Source organism: Procambarus clarkii, chromosome 62, assembly GCF_040958095.1.
Source record: "Procambarus clarkii isolate CNS0578487 chromosome 62, FALCON_Pclarkii_2.0, whole genome shotgun sequence".
NCBI classification, from domain to species: Eukaryota; Metazoa; Arthropoda; class Malacostraca; order Decapoda; family Cambaridae; genus Procambarus; species Procambarus clarkii.
This window is the reverse complement of record NC_091211.1, coordinates 28,153,877-28,178,935: the sequence shown is the minus strand read 5'-3', so window position 1 is coordinate 28,178,935 and position 25,059 is coordinate 28,153,877. Positions and strand designations below refer to the sequence as shown.

General features: G+C 38.7%; 1 protein-coding gene across 7 annotated transcripts; it reads left to right on the top strand.

Annotated features, from left to right (window-relative positions):
* Positions 1 to 482: 482 nt before the first annotated feature.
* On the top strand, positions 483 to 24,549 carry Idh3b (isocitrate dehydrogenase [NAD] subunit beta, mitochondrial). 7 transcript variants are annotated; one of them, XM_069308423.1, is made up of 8 exons: positions 483 to 631; positions 8,352 to 8,420; positions 9,294 to 9,577; positions 9,886 to 10,192; positions 10,561 to 10,770; positions 18,777 to 18,932; positions 19,545 to 19,645; positions 23,160 to 24,549. In XM_069308423.1, the coding sequence occupies exons 1-7, from the start codon at positions 590 to 592 to the stop codon at positions 19,620 to 19,622; spliced, it is 1,146 nt and encodes a 381-aa protein (XP_069164524.1). In that variant the 5' UTR covers positions 483 to 589; the 3' UTR covers positions 19,623 to 19,645; positions 23,160 to 24,549. The 7 variants fall into 7 exon arrangements, 5 of the variants coding, with proteins under 5 accessions (XP_069164524.1, XP_045611427.1, XP_045611425.1 ...); XR_011223541.1 differs by lacking the exon at positions 483 to 631 and adding an exon at positions 1,035 to 2,033 and having other exon boundaries at positions 19,545 to 19,698; XM_069308422.1 differs by lacking the exon at positions 483 to 631 and adding an exon at positions 1,036 to 2,033.
* The last annotated feature ends 510 nt before the right edge of the window (positions 24,550 to 25,059 follow it).

Here is a 25,059-nt window from a genome sequence, read left to right as displayed (position 1 = left end):
GGTAGTTATGGTTTACAGTATCAATACAGTATTACAGTACAGTAGCACTATGCGTGCTAGTGGCTTTACAAGAATGTAAAGTCACCAATGCTATGTACTCTCATAAATCCAATGTACCTACTTGTATATATTTTATATATAAATAACTAAATAAAAATTAAGGACCTTTCTCCTTAATTAAGCTGTAACTTGTTTAGCTAAACGAATATTGGGGTTTAGTTCTTGAGTTCATTATGTGCCCCAGTAAACTTTCCACCTCACTTACAGGATGGGTATTGAGTTGTTTAATAAATGGACTTGAACTAATGAGTTCCATTAATGTTCTTGAAGGCAAGCAATTTTTCATATTTGGCCGGGTCGGCATGTGGTCTGCTCTGGCCAGGGGCAGCGGGATATATATTGTTTTAACTCGCTTCTTTTCGACTCCCATCACATTTAATATATTGCGACATGTATAAAATCAAATAACTTAAATGATTAGATAACTATTTTGCGGGAGAAAACAAAACATCCACTGTTGTCTCATGTAAATATAGTATTGTTAAATAATTTATGAGTTCGCTACCAGCATCCCGTCGCAGACGAAGCAATGGCTTACTTCAGCAGGCAGGCTCTCTCTAGGTTTACTGTGGTAAGATTATCTTTATATATATGTAACACACACCTTCAAGTAGCTTCTGAGGTTCAATATATTATAGTATAATTTGTCTACAAATTAAGTAATAGCATATGATATTCCTCAGACCTGCATGATCACATGGTCATGGCAGGTCTCAATTCTAGGAAAAAAATCATCTTGTATCTTCGTGTAATCGTAGATTTTTTTTAAATAGATAGGATAAGGATGATTTTAGGGGTCATAGATAAAATAAGTATTACGTAGAGATAAATTGTAATGATGATTGGCAGTCCGCACCGTGAGGGATATGGTGATGTGGTGGGGTTGTCTAAGGTCATTCATCACCCTTGGTAGTATTCCCTCAAAACTGTTATACAAACTTGTTAACTTTTTACACCTACACTACACTACATACACACATGACGCTGTTGTTGGCTTGGTTAAGGTTTTAAAATTGATGTGTGACCCGTCAAGGACCTCCGTCAAGGACCGTCAAGGACCGTCAAGGACCTAGGACCTTCCTAGACGAACGTCAACGAACGTCAACAACACCTGTCGGCCCTCCCTCCTCTTTTATCAGCTGTTCCTTGAGCTCTCGGCTACCAACAAATGATGTAGCATCACCCGAAGGCAGCTAAGTACACAGTGACCTATATGTGATTGAAAAAACCAACAAGACCAACCCGTAATTCTCTCATTTCGACCACATTAGTGTTGCTCCCTGGAGCTAAGAAGCTGTACCCGACGTTCACTGCTGCCTATCAACGAGTCTTCCCTATTTGTTCCTGCCTACATTTATCCTGCTATCATGCAAAGTAAGGCCGGTAAGACCCTTAAGAAAGATAGCACACCTAACAAGAATAACCCTACTAGCCAGGCTAACAACATGATTAGTTCAGCTATCTCCCCCTCGGTGGCCGCCGTGGGGGGTACCGACTCTCCCCCCGTCAACAATAACAAACAATCTCAGCTGGGCGCAGCGCCGTCTCTGACACGGGCCATGCAACAATTAGGTAGCCATATGGATCAACTTAAACGAGCTACTGCCCCTTGTTCTGACTTCAAGCGCTTTGCTGATAACCCTTGGCTCAAGTTATTAACTCAAGTACATGAAGATCAAATGACAGTAATCAAAGAGCAGTCGGCCTTAATAATGAACCTGCAAGGCTCATTATTATCTTTGCAGAATGAAGTTGTAGACTTAAACAAGAACAATCAAGATCTATCTACCACAGTCGTCAACCTCGAACAAGAATTAAGCATTCTCAAGAACACAGTTAAAAACTTTAATCCAGATGCAACCACTAAAAAACAGGAAGAAATATTGCAACAGTTTGAGAACCATCTGAACAACCTTCAACAACAACACACTGTTACCCAAGACGAGACAGACCAACATAAACTACTTGAATCGGTAATTATCTCTTCACGTGATTTTCCCCAAGAAACTGATGGTGAAGACTGTGCTGCCATTGTGATCAAAGTATTGCAGGATAAGTTAAATTATTCGATCCAAAAAAATGACATCAAAGCAGCTTATAGAGTGGGTACCAAATCATCTGGTACTAATAATAGGCGTATTCGTTTAAAATTAGATAGCTGCTCCCGCAAGACTGATCTTATCTCATCTGCAGTTGCTAGTAAATCCACTGTTTATGTGAATGAATGTCTGACCAGGTGCAGGCAAAATCTCTTTTTTAAACTGCGTGGCTTCTGCAAAAATTCCCCTACAATTAAACACTGTTTTGTGCGAGATGGTAAAATTATAGCTAGGAGGACTGACACTGGAAAAACCTATTCAATAACCACAGAAGCTCACCTTAATTCTTTCCTCAGTGACTGTGGGTTAGCTGCTGTATAGCCTGAATTCAGATTATAATCTCATATAACTACCTTTGTGTACTCTAGCTCTGCCTTTCCCTTCAAAAGGTTTTAACTTTAGTTTAAAAGAGAAAAAAAAAAATAATAAAAAGAATAATATTGTCATCTTTATTATTGTCTTTTTTTTTCTTTTTACTCCCATGTTCCATAGTACACTGGCTTTGCCTGTGTCCTCTAGTATTAACTTCATTATCCAGTGTTCCTGAGTGTATCTCTATTTAAACTACCTCAGTTTGTTTTAGTGTAACTTTAGTATTCAACTATAGTGTACTTATAATAGTATAGTAAGCAAGCTTTTCATCTTATAGATTTCATAATTGTTTTTTTTACTTTTTTGGTCATCTATTGTTATTAATTATTTTAGTTAATTTTTTACATTCCTAGTTCCCATTAAGTTTTTTTTTTTTCTTTTTACTTAAAATTACCATTAAGTTTATTTTACTTTAGAATTTTTAATCTACTTTTTTCTTTGTTTTCTATTTTGTAATTTGCCATTCTTACCTTGTTTTCCTGCAAACAGCCTTTTTATGCAGACAAGTATAGACCCAGAACTAAACCTCTTATCCACTATCTATGACAATCATCACTTCAATGATCAAAATTGCAGATATTTTACAGCACATGATGTAAACAATGTATTAACAGATAATCTCAATATCTCTGTAATCAACTTGAACGTTAGATCCCTAGGTAAACACTTCGATGATGTTAGTGCCTTGATTGAAACTATTGACAACAAATTCTCTTTTATTATACTTACTGAAACGTGGTTGAAAGAGGATAATACTCAACTCTTTAACATGCCTAACTACTCGGCAATTCACAACTGTCGTCAAATGCAGAGAGGTGGTGGTACTGCTCTTTACTACCACCAAGAACTAACATGCTTAAAAATAATTAGAACTAGAGACTGCTGTGGGGAGTATATCTTCGCCAGTTTCAGAGTCAAGGGTGCCGAGTCTGTCCTGTCTGTGGGTGCAGTCTATAGAATTCCTAACACTGATGTGTCTGAATTCAACTCAAACCTTAGAAATCTAATACTAGATAACAGATTGAACAAAAACCATCTAATTATCGCAGGGGACTTTAATATTGACCTCTGCGAGCCTGAACACCCTACTGCTGTTAGCTTCCTCAACTGTATGAATTCCTGCTTCCTCATACCCTTAATCACTAGACCAACTAGAATCACTGATAGTACTGCTACGACTCTAGATCACATCTGGACCAACATAACCTCTCCGCTTACTTCAGGTATAATCACCGATAGCACTACAGACCATTACCCCACATTTCTCTTATCTAACATTAGCAAACCACCTCTAGAGACAAGGGAGTTAAGCTTTAGGCTGCACAATGAAACTGCTATAAACAATTTTATAACTGCTGCTGATAATGTCAACTGGGAGTCCGAGTTAGGTAACATAGGGGACATCAACCTAGCAGTGAAATCTTTTCTACAAACAACTCTTAGCCTTTATAACACCCACTGTCCTATGCTTACAAAACAAGTCACAAGCAAAAGACTTAACAATCCTTGGCTTACAAAGGGAATACTTAAATCCATTAACAAAAAACATGACCTTGAGAAGAAGTATAGGCTAGGAACAGTCTCCAAAGAATTCTCAAAGAATTACTCGTTATTGCTATCTAAAATAATTAGACGAGCCAAAACTAAATACTATGAAGATAAATTTACCCAAATAAAGAGCAACATTAAAAAAACTTGGAGCACAATTTCACAAATATTGGGATCAAAGAAGATTTTAAATAACAAACCAACACTCCTTTCCAATAACGTTGGTCAGCTTTCAGCCTCTGATTCTGCTATTGAGTTCAATAGGTTCTTCTCTTCCATTGGGTCATCCCTTGCAAATGATATTCCATCTTCCTGTACTGATGTTAAGGACTATCTTACAGGTAACTATCCACAGTCTCTGTACCTAAAGCCTACTAGTTCCACTGATGTCAATGAAATAATCCTTTCCCTTAAAACTAAGTCTAGTGCCCTCGAGGAGATACCAACTTTAATTTACAAAAAAGCCTCCAGATCTCTAGCCCCTGCTATTGCATTGCTCTTCAACAAGTCACTTGAACTCCAAACCTTTCCTGACATTCTAAAAAAAGCAAGAGTAACCCCTGTCTACAAATGTGGTGATCTCACTGATGTTAACAACTACAGACCTATATCAATCCTGCCTAACTTGTCAAAAATATTCGAAAAGCTAATCTACAAGCAGCTTTACTCTTTTCTAGCCAAACACAATATACTTAGCTCTTGTCAATATGGCTTCAGACCCAAAAAAAGCACTAACGATGCACTTATTAGTATGATTAACTTAATTCACGCAGCTCTTGATAAAAAGGAGTTTCCTGTTGGGTTATTTGTGGACCTGCGTAAGGCTTTTGACACTGTCAACCATCAAAACCTTCTTCTTAAATTACATCATTATGGAGTCAGAGGACACTCCCTGCAATACCTCAAATCTTATCTTACTGACAGGCTCCAGTATGTTTCTGTGAATAATACAATTTCTCCCACCCTACCCATCAACATTGGTGTTCCTCAGGGCAGCATACTTGGCCCTCTCCTCTTTCTCATCTACATTAATGACCTTCCAAATGCCTCCCAACACCTCAAACCAATTCTATTTGCTGACGACACAACCTTCATTTACTCCAGTCCTGACCCCCTTGCTCTAAATGCCACAGTAAATACTGAGCTAGAGAAAGTCCATCTTTGGCTAACTGCCAACAAACTCACCCTTAACATTGACAAAACGTTTTATATTCTGTTTGGCAATAAATCCTCTAATCAGATAAATCTCAAAATAAACAATACCCAAATTTGTAACAAATTAGATGGCAAATTCCTTGGCGTTCTCATCGACCACAAGCTGAATTTCCAGGGTCACATTCTAAATGTATCAAAAAAGTTTCAAAAACTGTTGGCATTCTTTCTAAGATCAGATATTATGTACCCCGCCCTGCCCTGGTTACTCTCTATTACTCCCTCATCTATCCATACCTCAACTATGGTATTTGTGCTTGGGGTTCTACTACCCAAAATCATTTACGTCCTCTTATTACCCAACACAAAGCTGCTATTAGGACAATATCCAACTCTGGCCCCAGACATCACTCGGTACCCTTACTCAAATCTCTGAATATGTTAGATATTAAGTCACTGCACATTCTCTCTTGTGTATTATACATATATAAAACGCTGAACTGTAATGCCAATCCTGATCTCAAAAGCTTCATAGAAGGTTGTAACAGAACCCATGAGCACCACACCAGAAATAAATACAGTTTTGATATTCCTAGAGTACGACTTAATCAAACTAGAAATGCTCTACAAATCAAGGGACCCAGAATGTGGAATGACCTTCCCAACCATGTTAAAGACTGTACCTCTCTCAACCAGTTTAAGATAAAAACTAAACACTACCTAATAAATTCCCTGTAACCCACCTCACTCCTTTATTGTCAACCCATGTCTGTTATTTTTTTATTATTATTTTTTTTTAATCAACACTGTTTGTCAACCTATTGTATTTGTGCTGCTTTTTCAGTCATGTTCCCCCTTTTTTTTATCTTTATTTGTATTTGTTTTCAACACTTTTTATTCTTTATGCTCAATTAGTATTAAGTTCTAGATATTAATGTTTTTCTTGCCCGAAACGCATTGCGTAATAGTGGCTTTAGGCATTGTATGTACTAGCTCTATCTATATATCAATCCATTAATGTAACATCACTTGTATGTATGTACCTTACCTGAATAAACATATTTATTTATATTATTTATTTATTTATTTTATGGTTACCATTCCCATTTATGTTCCTCATGTGCAAAATGAACAGGGAAAGAGGAGGGCCTCAAAAAAAAGTCGCTTAGGGTATATCACACGAACAGTAAAAACTAAGAACTAAGAAACAAAATAAACGATTTAAATGCTTTTGTCTGCACAGAAAAATAGATATGTTAGATTAAGGACCTGCCCGAAACGCTCTGCATGTTAGTGGCTTTGCAAGAATGTAAAAATACCAAACTTATTTAATCTCACCAACCCATTGTACCTTCTTGCAAATAAAATATTATTATTTATGGGAACAGAAAACTTTTAAGGCTTGAGGCCCCCCCCCCTTTCTGGTCAACTGCTGCCCTTTCCCAGGCTACTACCCACAACAGTTGACTATCTCCTGGGTACCTATTTACTGCTTGGTTAATGTAGGCATCGTGTGAAAGGAAACATACCCAGATGTCTTTCTCCTGCTGTGGGAATTGAACCCTGGACTTCTTGGTTGTAGCCTTTACTGTAGAAACAGTTTGGCAGTACTCAAACTTTATTCTGACTTTGTCCATTACAGCAACAATAACTACCTAACGTAACAATATACAGTATGCAGTTTTTCACAGTTGAAAGGTGAGCTACAGTACACTACGTGCAAGCACCTATGTATGATTTGACTGCCAGTCAGTTGATTTGTATTTACAAAAGCATACAAGGGAAAGTAAAATGAATTTATTTAATTATACCAATTACGAGGTGGTAATCCTTAGGCTAAGTTTTTCAGCCACTGCTGATATTTAGTTACTGTGTAGACAATCACATTTTTCACCGAGAGAAAAAATTAGTAAAGAGTCACATGATCCCTGAAATGAAGTAAACTGAAAAACTTTTGCATGTAATATGACATGGAAGTCTCATATGTTTTATACCAGCTACAGTACCTGGTACAGTGGGACCTCACTCGGGTAGGTATTCCTACAATGAAATTGTCAATAATCTGGGCATGTTCATAGTCAACTCAAATTGTGTATTTGTTCACCCAAGTCATAGTCAGATTTATCATTTGGATGCAGACATGGGTGAAGGTGAACATAATTTATTGTGCCGGGGGACAGGCAGCCAGTATATACATAAAGTATATGTTAGGCTTATATCGCGGTCCCTCCCAGGGTCAAATTACTGCCCCCCCCCTTCCCCCCTCCCTCCAGATGCAACCCCACAACACACTGTCAGAGTAGTTAACAGATGGAATGCATTAGGCAGTGGTGTGGTGGAGGCAGACACCATACACAGTTTCAAACGTAGATTTCATAGAGTCCAATATGGTTCAGAATCTGTACACCAGTTGACTAACAGTTGAGAGGTGGGACCAAAGAGCCAAAGGTCAATCCCCGCTAGCACAACTAGGTGAGTACAACAAGCTGTCTAACTCTTGGGTACCTGTTTACTGCTTATATAACAAGAGGATTAAGCGAGAGGAAATGCGCCCAACTATTTTGTCCCGCCCAGGATTCGAACCAGGAATTCTTGATTGTGAGTGGGAACAAACACGACTGTACTACTGGGACCCTAAACGTGCTCATTGTGTAATTCGCTTCGCATGCAACCCACACAACAAGCTGACTAACTCCTGGGTACCTATTTACTGCTAGGTGAACAGAAACATTAGGTGATAAAAAAATATGCTCATCCATATCTGTCCCATCTGGAATTTGAAGCCCAGACTCTCAGTTGTGAGTCGAGAACAAACTGAACTGTGCTACAGGCTTCATGCCCACCAAGAAAACACATTAATTATTAAGTTTGCAAGTTAATGTAAGTGGCCTCGTATGGGCCAATAGGCCTTCTGCACTTACCTTTATTCTTATTCTTAATTAATGTCTTGTCTAAGCCTTCTACAGCTTTGTTTTTCAACATATTGTATTTAAAATATCAAGAAAGAGAGTTGATGCAATTTGAAAATTGATCGAAACGTTTTTTTATTACTATGTATAACACTTTAGTTTAAAGTTAAATACAAATATTGATTACTAATGATTTGAAAAACAATTTCAGCTTCGGCCCCTGGTGACTGCAGGCCAGGCCCGAGGTCTTCATGGTGCTGCTCCTGTCACCTCAGCTGTTGTGAGTATTGATTTGACTTCTACATTTTTAATACAATACAATAGTAATACTGTAAAGAGTCAAGCTTCTCATGTTGAAGAGCCATATTATACTGTATATACAAATACAGTAGATCTTTATTGATTTATCCAGATGGAAATATTAATAAAAAATTTGTGCACATGATTATTGTTAGGATCTTATTTATTTATTTAGAATGTAAGTACTGTACAGTATACAAAAAAATATATTTTTATGATGGGCAGCTTAATTAATTTGAAATTTGTTGAAAATTATCTTGCCAGATTATCTTGAAAGGTTATCTAGAGATGATTTCAGGGCTTAGCGTCCCCGCGACCCAGTCCTTGACCAGGCCTCCTTTTTGTTACACATCTCCAGGAAGCAGCCCGTAGCAGCTGTCTAACTCCCAGGTACCTATTTACTGCTAGGTAAACAGGGACATCAGGGTGAAAGAAACTGAACATTTGTTTCCGCCTCTGCCTGGGATCAAACCCGGAACCTTAGGACTACGAATCACGAGTGTTGTTCACTCAGCCGTCAGGCTTCCCAGTGTGATATTTGTTATACATATAGGGTATACATTAAATATATAAGGCTATAGTGCATTAAATATGTGTTTAAATTTACATAATAAGTAGTTTTACATTATTGGTCTTTATTTCATAATACAGTACATTATATTGTATATACTGTGTATATATACACACACATACAAGCACAACTAGGTGAGTACATCCATCCATACATACATAAAGTGTGTGTACAAATTATTCATCTCATTATATCCCTAATAAATTTATTATTATGGAAGCTATTTTTTATATATATACACTGTACATATAAAGTATTAATTATTTTGTCTTCTGTCGACAGCCAGCTCCAGTCAGCAAGCCAGAAGGACGCACTACAGCGACACTGATTCCGGGTGATGGTGTTGGACCAGAACTATGTCAGGTAGTTTTAGATGTTTTCAAAAATGCTGGTGTACCTGTTGACTTCGAGGAACACTATCTAACAGAGTTGTACGGTGGCCGGTCAGCATCCCTTGATGAAGTTGTGGAGAGCATTACTCGCAACAGAATTTGCTTGAAAGGCATTTTGGCCACTCCTGATCACAGCTCATGTGGAGAGCTCAAGACTCTTAATATGAAGCTAAGGTGAGAATTGCAAGCTCTTATGGCAGTTAAATAAATGCTTTGTTAGGGATGGTCAGTTGAAAAGAAATAATAACACTTAACAATATACTGTACTATATTAAGTATTATAATGGAAATTTGTATTACAGTATAACAAATTTTAATTGAAATTCCCATAATACACAATATTTAAAGCAAGTCTGATGCCAACGGATATACAAATATAAGTTAGGTAATTTTATAACATTGGTGGTATTGACTGCAAAAAAATTTAAATGTATTTTTAAGTAAGCTTCATACTAAAGGATTAACATTTTGCCGCCTTGCAGAGATGATCTTGACCTGTATGCAAATGTAGTGCATGTCAAGTCACTGAGTGGTCTCACTTCTCGCCATAAGAATGTAGACATGGTTGTCATCCGTGAGCAGACCGAGGGAGAGTACTCTGCTCTCGAGCATGAGAGTGTGAAGGGTGTTATTGAATGTTTAAAGATTATGACCCGTGATAAGTGCCGACGCATTGCTAAGTTTGCCTTTGACTACGCCACCAAGAATGAACGGAAGAAGGTGACGGCTGTTCACAAAGCTAATATTATGAAACTTGGTGATGGGCTGTTTCTTAGACAATGTGAAGAGGTATGTTAAGCTTCTTTATAAATTATACTGTTTGGCAACAAAAATTATTTTATTCATTAATATAAATATCTGGATTTATATTAAATACTACATGTACTCTGCAACAATCAGCTCATGTGCTTCTTGAATCCTTTTAGCTCCTTTACTTTTAATTACACGTCCTCATCTTTTATGTACAATATATCCAACACAGAGCTAATATACTGTACAGTATACCCATAACAGACCAGAGCTAATATCAGTCTATAGCTAATCTATATATACATAGCAGCCCGTAGTTACTATGTACCCTTAGCAAACTACAACTAATATATATACCCAGAACCTACAGTATAACTGAAATATTTAAATCAACACTTTATTTTCAGATTGCGGCAATGTACCCAAATATTGAATTCAATAACATGATCATTGACAACTGCACTATGCAAATGGTATCAAATCCACATCAGTTTGATGTCCTGGTTCTACCTAACCTTTATGGTAACATTGTTGACAACCTGGCTGCGGGACTGGTCGGTGGAGCAGGTGTTGTTGCTGGAGCTTCGTATTCTAATAAATGTGTCGTATTTGAACCAGTAAGTACTGCATTTCATTTGACTATCAGCCAGTTTTGCCTATAACCGAGGTGGTTGGAAACATTATTGAGAGAGAATATTTACTTGTGTTTTTAAATACATTTTCTCAATATTGTAATGTTCAGTATTTATAATATGCCCCCCCAAATCGTTATTATTATTTTGCCCCTCTTTTCTGTCTCATTTTGCTCTAGTTTTACTTGCTGCTGAATCAACTAGTAGTCCACTTTAGTTTGCTCATCTCTATTTTGCTCTGTCTCAAATACTAGTTCCTCTTTTTGCTTTCTCTTTCTATTATTTTTTCTTCTATACTAGTTGCTAAGGCAGTTTTAATTTTTCATGCACTTGCATGAAAAATTGCAAGCACTTAACAATGCTTGCAAGTAGTGACTTGTGTATGTATGTAATGGCCAATGTTAGCAAGCCGTGATGGCTTCTTGTCTGCAATAGCTAGTAATGATTGCTTCATGGATGCATTAGCCCTATTGCTTCATGTAATACTAAATTCATATACCTTGCTACATAAACATTTCAGTAGATGCAGTATGTTCTAAATTTGGTGTACAGGAAATTATATAGTGATATATAATATATATACAGAAGTGTAATTACATATCAGTAAAACACAATTTAAATTCTTGCACAACCCCATTTTCCCTTTTTAAATTTAATCCTGTCTTAAAGAAAAAGGATTAATATTTAATCGGAAGTTACTTTCCATCTCTGATGTATAGGTTTTTTTGGCAAACATTTCTGGTGTTTTTACAAAAGTTTTAACTTTTGAAGACGCCTCAAATATATGGAAAAAGATAACCGAGCCCTCCCCACTCCACCATCCTTGAGAAATGTGTGGTTCCAGAGAAAATAAGGCATCAGATATACAGCAGATGGCAAAGAGTTTAAATAGGCATACAGTATAACTTTTATGTCGTATTTCAATGCAATTAAAGGCCTATTTTGGAAAAAGCTTCAGATTTATTTCTGCTTAAATTAGAAATCTATCAACAGCTATGCAATTTGTGTATTAAGTGTACAGTTTGAAGTACTATTATGCAGCTATAGTTTACGTTATCATTGCTGTGCAAATTTTTTACTGCCTTGGCCTCTTGCTCAAGTGGGTGCTTCACCAGTCATAACTCCTAGAAAGAAAATAGGAAGAAATTTAAAAATTGGATGCCAAACCTGTTACTATTTAATTTGTAATATTATTGAATTATAACAGTCCCATTTAAGTTTGGTGACAATAGTGACAGTAATATGCAGAGAACATTGAGCATGTACCTGCATGCACTTGATCAAATGTAATAACTCTGAAAGTTCCCCAAAAGCCCTAGAAGCTGTACACCTTGATGTGCAGGTATAAGAGATGCATTATAATACTATATACATCTGGGAAAAATTTAAGAGGCACTGATGATAAATCTCCATTGAAATTATTCCTTACCAGAGATGGAGATACAACAGAATTTGTAACCTATCTTTAATGAAAAGTTGGGATGTAAAAAATGCAGGATAATAATAGATAACTTTAAAGATGAAAGGCCCATTTAAATTAATAGTGACAATTTTCTAAGTATAACATAATTATTGGTAAACCTTAAACAATTGATAAAGTATACCATTTTAAGGAGAAGCATAAAAAGTAAAATCTTCAGTGATTTTATGACATTTTCAAGGAATTTTCTGGGGGGAGCCCCGTCGGCTCCCCGGAGCTGTCCCAGGCTGATATGCTAATGTCAGACTTTGGCATCAGTCATGTGTATGGAGTTCTTAGGCCTACTGGGGACCACGGCCAGAACCGGGCCCCCTCAGAGAGGCAAGGGGAGCAATGGCCTATAGAAGCCCCCGTGTGGTTGGAAGCATTCTATGTCTGCCATCGACCGGAATAGGCACCCAGAAAGGTAAGCGCCTCAAAACAAACCCCTATTCTGGTTAAAATTGCTACCAAAAGCCGAACTAGTGGATAGAACTCCCAACCGAAAACAAGCGAACTAGTGTGATGTCACACACCGCCGCGCCGCTGTCTGCGCAGCTCCCCCCTCCCCGGGAGGGGGTAGGGGGAGCCCCAGACCCCCCACGCCGGCTACCCACACCTCAGTTCTTGAGGCTGATGCTATAGGCGATGGTCGTGTGCATCATGTTTTGTGTCTGGTTGCGGCGCTTCGCCGTTATTTGCGCGCCACAGCTTCTGTGTCCGGGGACGCGCTGTGGGTTGATCCGGTTTCCCTTCTTCCCTGTTCGCGGATTCGGGTCTCCCAGGTCGTCCGCAGGGGTATCAAGTCCAGCCAGCCTGCGGTCTATCCCCGTGCCCATGACGTTCGTAAGTTCGCGGCTCTTGCTTCCGTCTTTGGGAATATGTCTTGGTCTGATATTCGGGCGCGGGGATTTTGGCGGTCGAACAGGGTCCTGGCTGCTCGTTACCTTGTGAATGTCCCTGGGCCCCGTCGGGCCTGTGTTGCTTTGGGTCGGCGGTTGCAGCCAGTTGTCTCGGCTTCGAGTTGAGGAGTGAGCGACGACCGCCTCCCGGGTAAGTCCCTCTTTTTTCCGTCTGTGGGTAGTTAGCTCCGGGGAGCCAACGGGGCTCCCCCAGAAAACCAGCGTTGAATGTAATGAAACGCCATTTTCTGGGTGAGTCCCGGAGGCTCCCCGGCATCCCTCCCTCCCTCCGGTCGGCGGTTTTTCGCATTTTTGACATCCAGCCTCAAGAACTGAGGTGTTGGTAGCCGGCGTGGGGGGTCTGGGGCTCCCCTTCCCCCTCCCGGGGAGGGGGGAGCTGCGCAGACAGCGGCGCGGCGGTGTGTGACGTCACACTAGTTTGCTTGTTTTCGGTTGGGGAGTTCTATCCACTAGTTCGGCTTTTGGTAGCAATTTTAACCAGAATAGGGGTTTGTTTTGAGGCACTTACCTTTCTGGGTGCCTGTTCCGGTCGATGGCAACCATAGAATGCTTCCAACCACACGGGGGCTTCTATAGGCCATTGCTCCCCTTGCCTCTCTGAGGGGGCCCGGTTCTGGCCGTGGTCCCCGGTAGGCCTAAGAACTCCATACACATGACTGATGCCAAAGTCTGACATTAGCATATCAGCCTGGGATAGCTCCGGGGAGCCTCTGGGACTCGCCCAGAAAATGGCGTTTCATTACATTCAACGCTGGTTTTTTTATAAACTAACCACATAATAGCTCAGTTTCTGAACTAGTATCACTAACTAGTGTTAAACTTGTGTAATATACTATTTTTCTCCCAAATTTTGCCAGTATGCAGGATTGCACTATTTAGCCTACAAGGGCAATATTTGGTAGAGCACACCACTAGACATCACTAACTTCCCCTTGTACCTCCAACATTTGTATCACCATAGTGACATGGCTAAACAAATTGAGTGTTGGTAGGTATGGCACTATTTATATTTATTTGTTTCTTTCCAGCAAGTATTTATTACTAGGAAGTAAAGGAGCTGAAAAACACTAAGCCCTCACATTGGAAATGGAAAGTATATGATATATATATATATATCGGTGATATATCGGTTCATTCTAACTTGATACTGATCCAGGACAGACTGAAACATTGTTACATTTTAATTGGTATATAATATATGAGTTGTATTTGTTTCACCCTCATCACTGTCACAAAGAAATCTACCTGTACAGGGTATATGTTTTGTATATTTTATTTAATAATAGTAAATTTATGGAATAAAAAGGCCTTGTGTAGCTTGAGACACCTATACCCAAAGCTTCCTTGGTACCACTGACTTTCTTGAGGACAAGTATTGCAACTACAGGTTTTATGTTGTTATAGTATAGAGCAACAACTTTCCATTCATAACACTAGTGTAAAAACAAATATGTTCATTGGTCAGTACAACCTTGCTCATGCAAACTGTATTGGGCACACCCGATTCATTATATCAGAATTATTATTGCATCAGACCTCACTCCATCCACTGTCCACCCCACTCCACCCTCCCAGCTCCCCCCACCACCCTCCCAGCTCCCCCCACACCACCCCCTCCTTCCTCCCAACTCCTCCCCACACCACCCCCCGTCTATCCTCCCAACTCCCCCCACACCACCCCCTCCCAACTCCCCCCACACCACCCCCTCCATCCTCCCAACTCTCCCCACACCACCCCCTCCATCCTCCCAACTCCCACCACAACCCCCCCTCCATCCTCCCAACTCCCCCCACACCACCCCCGCCATCCTCCCAACTCCCCCCACACCACCCCCGCCATCCTCCCAACTCCCCCCACACCACCCCCGCCATCCTCCCAACTCCCCCCACACCACCCCCGCCATCCTCCCAACTTCCCCCACACCACCTCTATTCACCCCTTTCCCCCAATGAACCACAGGGGGGAGCAGTCTGAATGGACCCGATCACAGAGCCCCGAGGAAGCCCTGCTCCTTTCCCCTGCTTCTGGCTCTTTGACAGTGAACGGCGTGGAGAGCTAAACCCTGAGAACTTGGCAAAAGAGCAACCCAAAGTGACCAGCACCAATGTACAACGGACTGGAGAGTTTCTCTCTGGTTGAGACAATGAACCACAGGGGAGCAGTTCGAATGGAGCCAGATCACAGAGCCTCAGGGAAGTCCTGCTCCTCCTTCCCTGCGTCCGGCTCCCAAAAGAATTTTTTTTTCTTTTATCACCCCTGTGGATTTCTCTGTATGGTTCTGTGTTCCTGCAGTTACTAGTCCCTCACACTGTCACACTTTGTTGGGTGTGGAGTGGGTGTTATACCTGGTGCTTTTTCTGTTTTACTCTGTGCTAGTGGATGGACATCTTCTCCAGTGGGAGTTTGCCTGTGGCTTTTTTTTTTCTCGGGGCCTTCTCTACAGCTTCCAGGAGAGGGAGATGTATGTCAACCTCAGGCATGCTTTTCTTGGCTCTGGCTGGGTGTGACTATTAACCCATTTAAAGTCTTCTATCTTTGTAGGGTTCTGTGTTCCCTGACCACTTTTGTCATCTGCCCCACAGTTCTTTCTTTGGGAACTGGCTACCATTTGTGTCTTCACTACACACTATCCCTATTCTTCCCCCACTTTATAATGTTGCATGGGTGCTGTGTGCCTATCCTGATCCTTTATTCCCCTGTTATTCTGGGAGGTTCCTTTAGTGCCCTGATGTTTTCTAAATTTGACCTAAAACTGGAGGCTTTGTATGTGTTCACTTGTCTTCTGCTAGTGTGACCTCATCCCAACAGTGTTAGCAGCTGTCTGCCCCACTTAGTTAGCAAGACTATATGCAAAGGTGCCTGTCTCTGTAGGGTGAAGGTAGATGGGAGCTTGGTGTCGTGATAATATCTTGAGGACTGTTTCAACTCTTCCAACATATATGTTGGGAGAATGTACTGTATATACTTTAATATATACAGTACTGTATATATTTATATAATATATGACAAAATACACACTATATTGCGGGGAAGGGGGGGGTGTTAGAAGACAATATGTGTACACGGGTGCCCTACAAGGCTTCCCCAAATGCTGCATATCGTCGTCGTCTTTGAGGTCGAGGGTCCTTACAAATGCAAATGATGTTCCGGTATTTTTATTCAAAATTATCGTTAATTATCTGTCATTCCAACAACTTACACAATTTAAACTACCTTGTTACTATCTTCTGTAATATACTGACACTGAAAGAAAGTTTTGTCTATTCCTGTATTTTTGCATGCTAAGAACCATTTCCTTTCTCAGCTAATCTTAAAGCTAACTCTTAATATTGTGTCCCTCCCCAGACTATGATCCACTAATCGATTTACAACCAGGTCTCCAATTACTGCAGAGTACAAATGGGCAAGTACTGTAGAGAAAAGGAATTTTGGCCAGAATCATCCACTCCATCCAAGATTTGAACATTGAACATCTTACTTGTGAGGCGAGTGTGCTAGTAATTGCTGAACAGCACACAATTTTGGGCAATACACTTTTAGGGAGTTGGTATAAGAAATCTGGTCATCGGCAAATTTACGTGTATTGGATAGGCTTTGGAATAAGTTTAGATATAAAGCATTCAGTACTTTGTATGCAGCCCTCTACAGTACTTTAAGCTAACAGTAATGCATTTCATTGCTGAATGTAATGGTCTTGCATTAATAGTTGCTAATAGCATTATTTCAATACTTAAAATTGTACATTAAAAACTATTTTTAATTTGATTGAAATCAATAAATTGATAAATATCTGATTATCTGTTCAAAGAAGTTATTGTACTTGACTGACTCCTGATGGGTGCAGGCAAAAACAAATTTACCTAATTGGCTCTAATGCAAACGTGGAAACCAGTAAGCCTTTTTTTTCTATCATTCGAAGCATTTTTTGTGAAGCATGCATCTAGAATTAAGAACATTTGGGAACCGACTCTCAACCTTTTAAGCTTAAATGCTAGTTTACCTTAGTTGCTTGCAGAAGCCCTTCCTTGAATAAGGTCAATGTACTAGCCTTTCATTGCCACTACAATATATCACCCTTTGTACTTGCATGTTCGTGCCACCTTAATTATTTTTGTAAGTTGCTTGTTTTATCTCCTCTTCCTTTTGTTATTAATGTTTGCTAATACATCTCTCTCTCTCTTATTACCTTTTCCAAGCAAATGTGTTTCTCTTCATCTGTGCAACAGTCCATTTCAGAAATTGTCAAAAATCAATTTGAACTTCACTCCAGGGCCTGTGTATTGACCATTACTCCTGGGGCCTGTGTATTGACCATTACTTCTGGGGCCTGTGTATTGACCATTACTCCTGGGGCCTGTGTATTGACCATTACTTCTGGGGCCTGTGTATTGACCATTACTCCTGGGGCCTGTGTATTGACCATTACTTCTGGGGCCTGTGTATTGACCATTACTCCTGGGGCCTGTGTATTGAGCATCACTCCTTTGGGTCTGTGTATTGAGCATTACTCCTGGGACCTTGGGTATTAAAAGCAGCTGTCCAGATCCTGTGCAAGCCTTAATGTCCTATTGCTCAATGATCTACTCAGTAACTTGCTGAAAAGTTAAAAAGTAACATATTGGGAAGGCAGAGATGATTGTTCATATTTATAAATACCTAGTTTTGGATTTTTTCCCTAAAAGTTTATCGTGAGGTTATCTTGAGATGATTTTGGGGCTTAGAGTCCCCCGTGGCCCGGTCCTCGACCAGGCCTCCTTTTTTGTTACACCCCCCCCCCCCCAGGAAGCAGCCCGTAGCAGCTGTCTAACTCCCAGATACCTATTTCCTGCTAGGTGAACAGGTGCATCAGGGTTAAAGAAACTCTGCCCCTTTGTTTCCGCCTCCACCAGGGATCAAACCCGGAACCTCAGGACAACTAATCCCAAGTGCTGTTTACTCAGCTGTTGGGGGGGGGGGGGCTTATGAATAGATTATAATCCAATTCCATGAGCCCCTTGTGAATTGGATGTAAAGATGCAACAGACAAAATCCGATCTGGTTACAGTCACATGTGACTTGTTTTATGGGTTAGGTATTTGTAGAAACAATTGACTCCCATTGATTGTGCAACATTAATACTTGCCTATTATCCTCAAAATTTTTTATTTTCCCTGCTGTAGAAAATATTACTCTCAAAAATAGTTTTGTTTTTACAACTACAATAAGTTATTCATTTTGATATGTAGTGTACATGGTATAGTGCATTGTGTCATATATGACAAAAGAATATTTAATATTATTTACATAACCCCCTTCTTTCCCCCCAAAATAAAAAAGATAATAAAACAACTTTATGAAATCTGGAAACAACACGTATAGGGATCAGTCCAGAATGATATAGCCTAGAATATGAGGTTACAATCGGTTAAAAATTTTCTTTTCCATGTAATTTTGGTATGAAAATACGTATAAATAAATTAATTCATTAATTTTAAGCAAAAATGTTAATTACACAGAGAAAGAACAAAAATGTCAATTCAAACTGTCCCTGGTTGCCGTGCAAAATTTCAATTAGTATAGATAATTGGGATAACTTTGTGATTATTTTAATGTACATGTGTTATTTCAGGGAGCACGCCACACATTTAGTGAAGCTGTAGGCAAGAATGTGGCAAATCCAACTGCAATGCTTTTAGCCTCTGCTAACATGCTGAATCATCTTAATCTCCAGTATTATGGAGACATGATCAAAAATGCTGTTGACAGAGTTATTCGGATTGGAAAGGTAAGTTTTCCCAAATGGCAATATTTGTTTAATAAATTTGTGCTTCATTAATAAAAAAAAAATTGGGTACTCATTTACAATACACACACGGAGACCATGTGGTTTTGTGAAGTTATCGTTTGATTTACGAAATTTCTGGTGCAAAGCAAGTCTCTTGTTATGGCCAGCTACCACCACCACCCTGTATTTCCTCCCTTTCATCCTCTTTATCTTTTTGTCCTCCTCTTTCTTCTTCTGCCTCTTCCTATTCTTCTATCTCTTTCTTCTTCTTCTGCCTCTTACTATTCTTCTATCTCTTTCTTCTTCTGCCTCTTCCTATTCTTCTTTCTGATTATTCTTCTACATCTTTCTCCTTACTCCTCTTCCTCCCATATATGTAATTATATATGCAGTATATCAGTTTTATATGCCACGTTATGGTTAATGGTGACGTTACTATGCTATGAGATTTTGCATTAGTTGCTCTTCATTGTATTGTAACTAACTGGCAACTTAGGTGGTTGCACCTGAAATTATACTTTGATTTACTGTACTTTATCTCTTCAACTAGTAATTTCCATATTTCTTTTTCTACCTTTTTTCTATCTCACTTTGATCCTTGCGTACCTTTAGGTGAGGACGAAGGACATGGGGGGTTTTGCCACAACTTCGGCCTTCGCAAATGCAGTCATCGCCAGCCTCAAGCACTGAAAATATTATCGTCTAGTTTTACAGTACAGTAGTTTTTAAAACGTTTAAAATTGAACTATAGTACTGTAATTTTGAGGTGAAAACATAATTACTGTATTTGCAACAAGTGGTATCTTTTTATTATTATCTTGTTCTTGGTTTAGAATCTTGTATGTTGCATGCATACTCTTACATCATTTCACATCCTTGCCATGTTTACACCTTCACCCCGCTCACACCTTCACCGTGCCCACACCTTCGCCCGGCCCACACCTTCACCCTGCTCACACCTTCGCCCCGCCCACACCTTCACCCTGCTCACACCTTCGCCCCGCCCACACCTTCACCCCGCTCACACCTTCACCCTGCTCACACCTTTGCCCCGCCCACACCTTCACCCCACTCACACCTTCACCCCGCTCACATCTTCACCCTGCTCACACCTTCACCCTGCTCACACCTTTGCCCCGCCCACACCTTCACCCCACTCACACCTTCACCCTGCCCACACCTTCACCCTGCTCACACCTTCACCCCACTCACACCTTCGCCCCGCCCACACCTTCACCCTGCTCACACCTTCACCCTGCCCACACCTTCACTCTGCCCACACCTTCACTCACATTTTCACCCCACTCACACCTTCACCCGGCCCACACCTTCGCCCCGCCCACACCTTCGCCCGGCCCACACCTTCACCCTGCTCACACCTTTGCCCCGCCCACACCTTCGCCCCGCCCACACCTTCACCCTGCTCACACCTTCACCCTGCTCACACCTTCGCCCCGCCCACACCTTCACCCTGCTCACACCTTCGCCCCGCCCACACCTTCACCCTGCTCACACCTTCGCCCCGCCCACACCTTCACCCTGCTCACACCTTCGCCCCGCCCACACCTTCACCCTGCTCACACCTTCGCCCCGCCCACACCTTCACCCTGCTCACACCTTTCGCCCCGCCCACATCTTGACCCCACTCACACCTTCGCCTCGCCCGCACTCTCACCTTGCCTAGTTAGGTGGTAAAAATCCAACTTTTTTTTAAATCTCTGAGTTTCCAACTCCTCATTGAGAGGCTCATGACTTTTTACCTTGTAGTTCTTTAATATCTTCTTATAGTTCCCCTTCCTTACATTGCCTAAATAAATGATCTCAAAAATGTGTTCTATATTGTCTACTTGCATAAAGAATTTGTCTTGATTATTGTTGTTAGAAAAGCACCCATAATCTAGAGAAATTACTTGAATCACTTTAGTTCAATGTTTATTGTTTGCTACAACAATTCATGTAATTGCACTCGCTACAGCATGTAGAGTGAGTACTGTACTATTTTGCATTAAATGTTTTGATTTGTTAATAATTAACTATGGTGATTATTTTTTAAAATGCATTTACTCATTGTTTTAGTAGTTCAAATACTCTATAATTACTAAAATTTTGCATAACTTTGACAAAGGGGGACATCAGGGTATACCCAATAAAAAAAATTAATTTGCAATTACTAAACATGTAGTCGACTTGAAATTTTACTCTAGGATACATTTTTTTTAGATTTTAATATAAAACTGCATAGATACAGACAAAAGTGTTACCTCCTTATTGTAGTTTAAACCAAAACATCTAAAAAAATGCACTGAAAAATTATACACCTAGAAGTAGACCGACTTAAAGTGTTGAAGAGTAATTTCTTCATTTAAAAGAAGTAATCTTGAGGGTCTATGAAAGTGTGTGTGTGTGTGCATCCTGGCTGGCCATGGTCTCCCTTTGAGGACTTGCCACTGGCAGTCAATAGATGCAGATGAAAAGTCACAATAACGTGGCTGAAAAATGTCGACCAAACTTCACACTGGAAATTGAAGAGACGACGGAGTTTCGGTCCGTCCTGGACCATTATCAAGTCGAAACGTCGTCAGCTCTTCAATTTCTAGTTTGTGGTTTGGTCAACAATCAATAGTTGTCTGGCTCTCTCCATTCTTGATGTGAATGGGTGCAGGTGGGTAAAGTGTGGAGGTGGAAAGTGCATTTATTGACATAACTGTTCTTGTAGGCATTGGGCTTCAGAACTTGATTCTTGCATCTCAACCTTTAAATGGTGTGATTTTTTTTCTCTACATTTGGATTAATGTTTTCTTTTGTATACTATATTTGTATGTTGTGATTGTGTGTTTTTTCTTCTCCAGCAACATAAGGTTTGTTCTTTTAGTTTACTCATAACTTATTTCTCAGCTCTGGGACTGATGTATGTATGTTGGTTAGTACATGCAGCTGACAACAGTGGTCTGGGATGTCAAAGTTTAATTTATATTCAACAATGATTGAAAAACATCATATTATTAAAAATATGCTCCATGGCTTCACTACACCCAAAAATGCCTTTATGTTTAAAGACTTTGTATGGCTTTCAGTATTAATGCTATTAAAGTACTATATAAAATAAAGTTTTGAAAATAACATGATGCTGTTGGTACTGATCATTCAGATAGAGTACTGATTACTGTATCTAAATCACAATACAAACTTGCGTAGATCCAAAAGTTAACTGCATAAGATTAACTTATGACTTATAAGATATAACTTGGGTAATTGTAATTTACATGCAATGTAAATTCAGTTTTACATTGTTACTTTGCTTTGATTCGTTTTTCATAATATTTCATTCAGTACTTTCAATAGTTGACAGTAATAGCATTTTGAGTATTGTATATTGACTTTGATATGTGGCCCAGGTTCGTATCTGGCTATATGAATATATAATCGTGACAGAGCATTACTTTAGTAAGTGCTGTAATCAGATGTATTCTTTGTTTACATTTTAAACTCCTTTTAGCAGGGTATTGTATAGTCCATAAAAAATAGTTTACCTAAATAACATGTCTTATGATAAATCCACTTATTTATAAGGAAGGTAAATAAATAATACTCTAAATACTGCACGTGTAAATAGAGGCCTACTAAAGCAAAACTGTAAAGATTCTTGCAGAAAGCAGTTTGTTAAACTTCCAATATATCTTATCTTAAATTTCATCACTTATCTTCATACTTAAAAAAAATCTTGCCTTTTTTATCTTAGTTATCAATTATTAGTTAGTCCAGTTATCAACAGTAGTATTGAAAATCCAGACTTTGAATGTCTTCAAACTTCTAACCTAGAAACAACTTTAAAAATACATGTTTTATTAACAGAACAGTTGACAGAAATAAAGGAAGAAAAAAATAGCTGTATCGAGTCATTCAAGGCTTGGTACCTCCTTTGACATAATTACTTTTGTTGATCTAATATTGAATCATCAAAACTTTTGATGCAAAATCTACATACAGTAGGTGGTCGAGCATTAAGGTATCAGGAATTCACTAGGACTCGACAATTTTAGACATCAGATTATCTTCTGTACTAGTTTTTGTATGTTTAGTAGACAGTGTAGACTAATTGTAACCTACTAAATAAGCTATTTTTTTATTATGTTACTGTTTATTAGATTCAAAGTTGTTGTTGTACATAGAATACATTTTAATTTATCAGATTCAATTATATTTGTTTCAACCCTTTTTTTCATTTAGGTTCGGACGAAGGATATGGGAGGCCATTCAACTACCTTTGACTTTTCTAAAGCTGTCATTGCAAATTTGAGATACTGAAATTACAAAAGTTTCAGCTTCTTAAAATGTTTGTCATGTGGTATTAAAGTCGGTGATAATTTATTATTAACTTAAAAGTTTTTTGTTTTTCATATCATACGCATTTTGCAGTTAATGGCTAGGACAAATTTGGTTACGTACGTTTTCAGGTATTCTGGTGCTGAATGTCGGACAGATAACGTTATAGTGAAAATTTACAAGTACATTACTGTACCTGTACAGTATATGTTTTGAGACGATTATACAATAAATTCCCTTGTATAGCCAAACTCATTGTCTACCTAATCTTTTGAATTAAGCAAGTTGTTTTATGTGCTTTTTTTAATAGAACTTAGTTATTTCTGAAATGTATTTAAGGTTAATTTTTGTGTTTATTACAAATTTTTTAATTACAGTACATATCTTGGTTCAAACTTTTTATGTGTGTTTTTGCTTTTTCAACTTTAAATAATAGTTTCCAAACATTAAATATAATAATAATTAAATCAAACCTGATTAAACCTTAAGTTTACATAAAAATGAAAAGGCCTAATAATGAAAAATATAAGTGTCTGAATACCCTTTTATTTTTGTTTGAATTCAGGATATATTTTTGTGCTTTTCATTTATATATAGAACATTATACTGCGCTGGATGTTGTTGACATTTTGTAATTGTAAATGTAAGTGTGAGTAGTCATCGTGCATTATATTATTGGTCAGCACTCGTACTAATAAACATTGTAGAAGTCTTGACATTGTAGCATTGTTAGAATGTGAACAAATTGCATTGTAATGATTCAAATATAGAATAACCGTTTATAGTAGATTGACACTTAAGATTCTAATGTTCTGTATCGCTATGAGAGGTGTTTGTCTACCTAATTGTTTTTCTTTCTTCCAAAACATTTATCCTTTGCTCCAGCTAACTAGCTACTTTTCCCCTATAAGACCTGACAAAATTTGTTTAACGATGCAAAAAATATCCCTTTGATTATTCAAAAAGAAAGATTGTGAAACTTCAATGTTTTGAATTTCAACCATATAATGGTGGACCTGTTTCAGATAGGGAAAAAGGTCATAAAACTGATTGATGAGTGGTATTCTTTTAACTGTTTGTTCTTAGGTTGTGAAATAAAATCAAGTGTGTGTCAAACGGAAAATATTGAAATATAAGTACCTGTTGCTTCAAGCAAAATTTTATTTATTACTAGTATGGGTAACTTCGCAAGTATATTTTTGTTGCTGTATATACATTCATGAATTGATTTTCAAATATATGGACTTATTTTTTTGTAAATATAAGTGTAAATAATGCTATGGGTTATATTACATTTCTTGAATTTAATTCTCCTTTCTCAAAAATGAAACACATACATATACTGTTTATATTTTTATCAGCTCACCATGTGTTATAAGATTCCAAATTTGTGACAAAAATCACACCAGTAAGTGCTTTGGGACACGGGAATCTGGTCCACCTGCAATGCACATGTAACAGAAGGATTCTGCTTTGGTTGCAAGTTAATTGTGATCATGTGCATTGGAAAATAATGAGGCCTCGGGCAAAACAAGTCCAATGATTTTTTTTTTTTTAAATAGAATTCTCTTAATTAACCCTTCTTATCATAATTAGGTTTGAGAAGGGAGTCATTTTGAGATGTGTGCAATGAATTCTATTGTGGTCTGGATCAATATTGTTATTATTTTAAAAGGTTCGATGAGATCAGCCTTGTCATGTTTGGTTTGCGGTGTTGTTAGCCTTGTGGCCCTCTTTAAGTAATGTTTATTTAATAGAATAGTTGTGATATGCATTATTTTGCCCCACATGCTAGGTCTTGCAT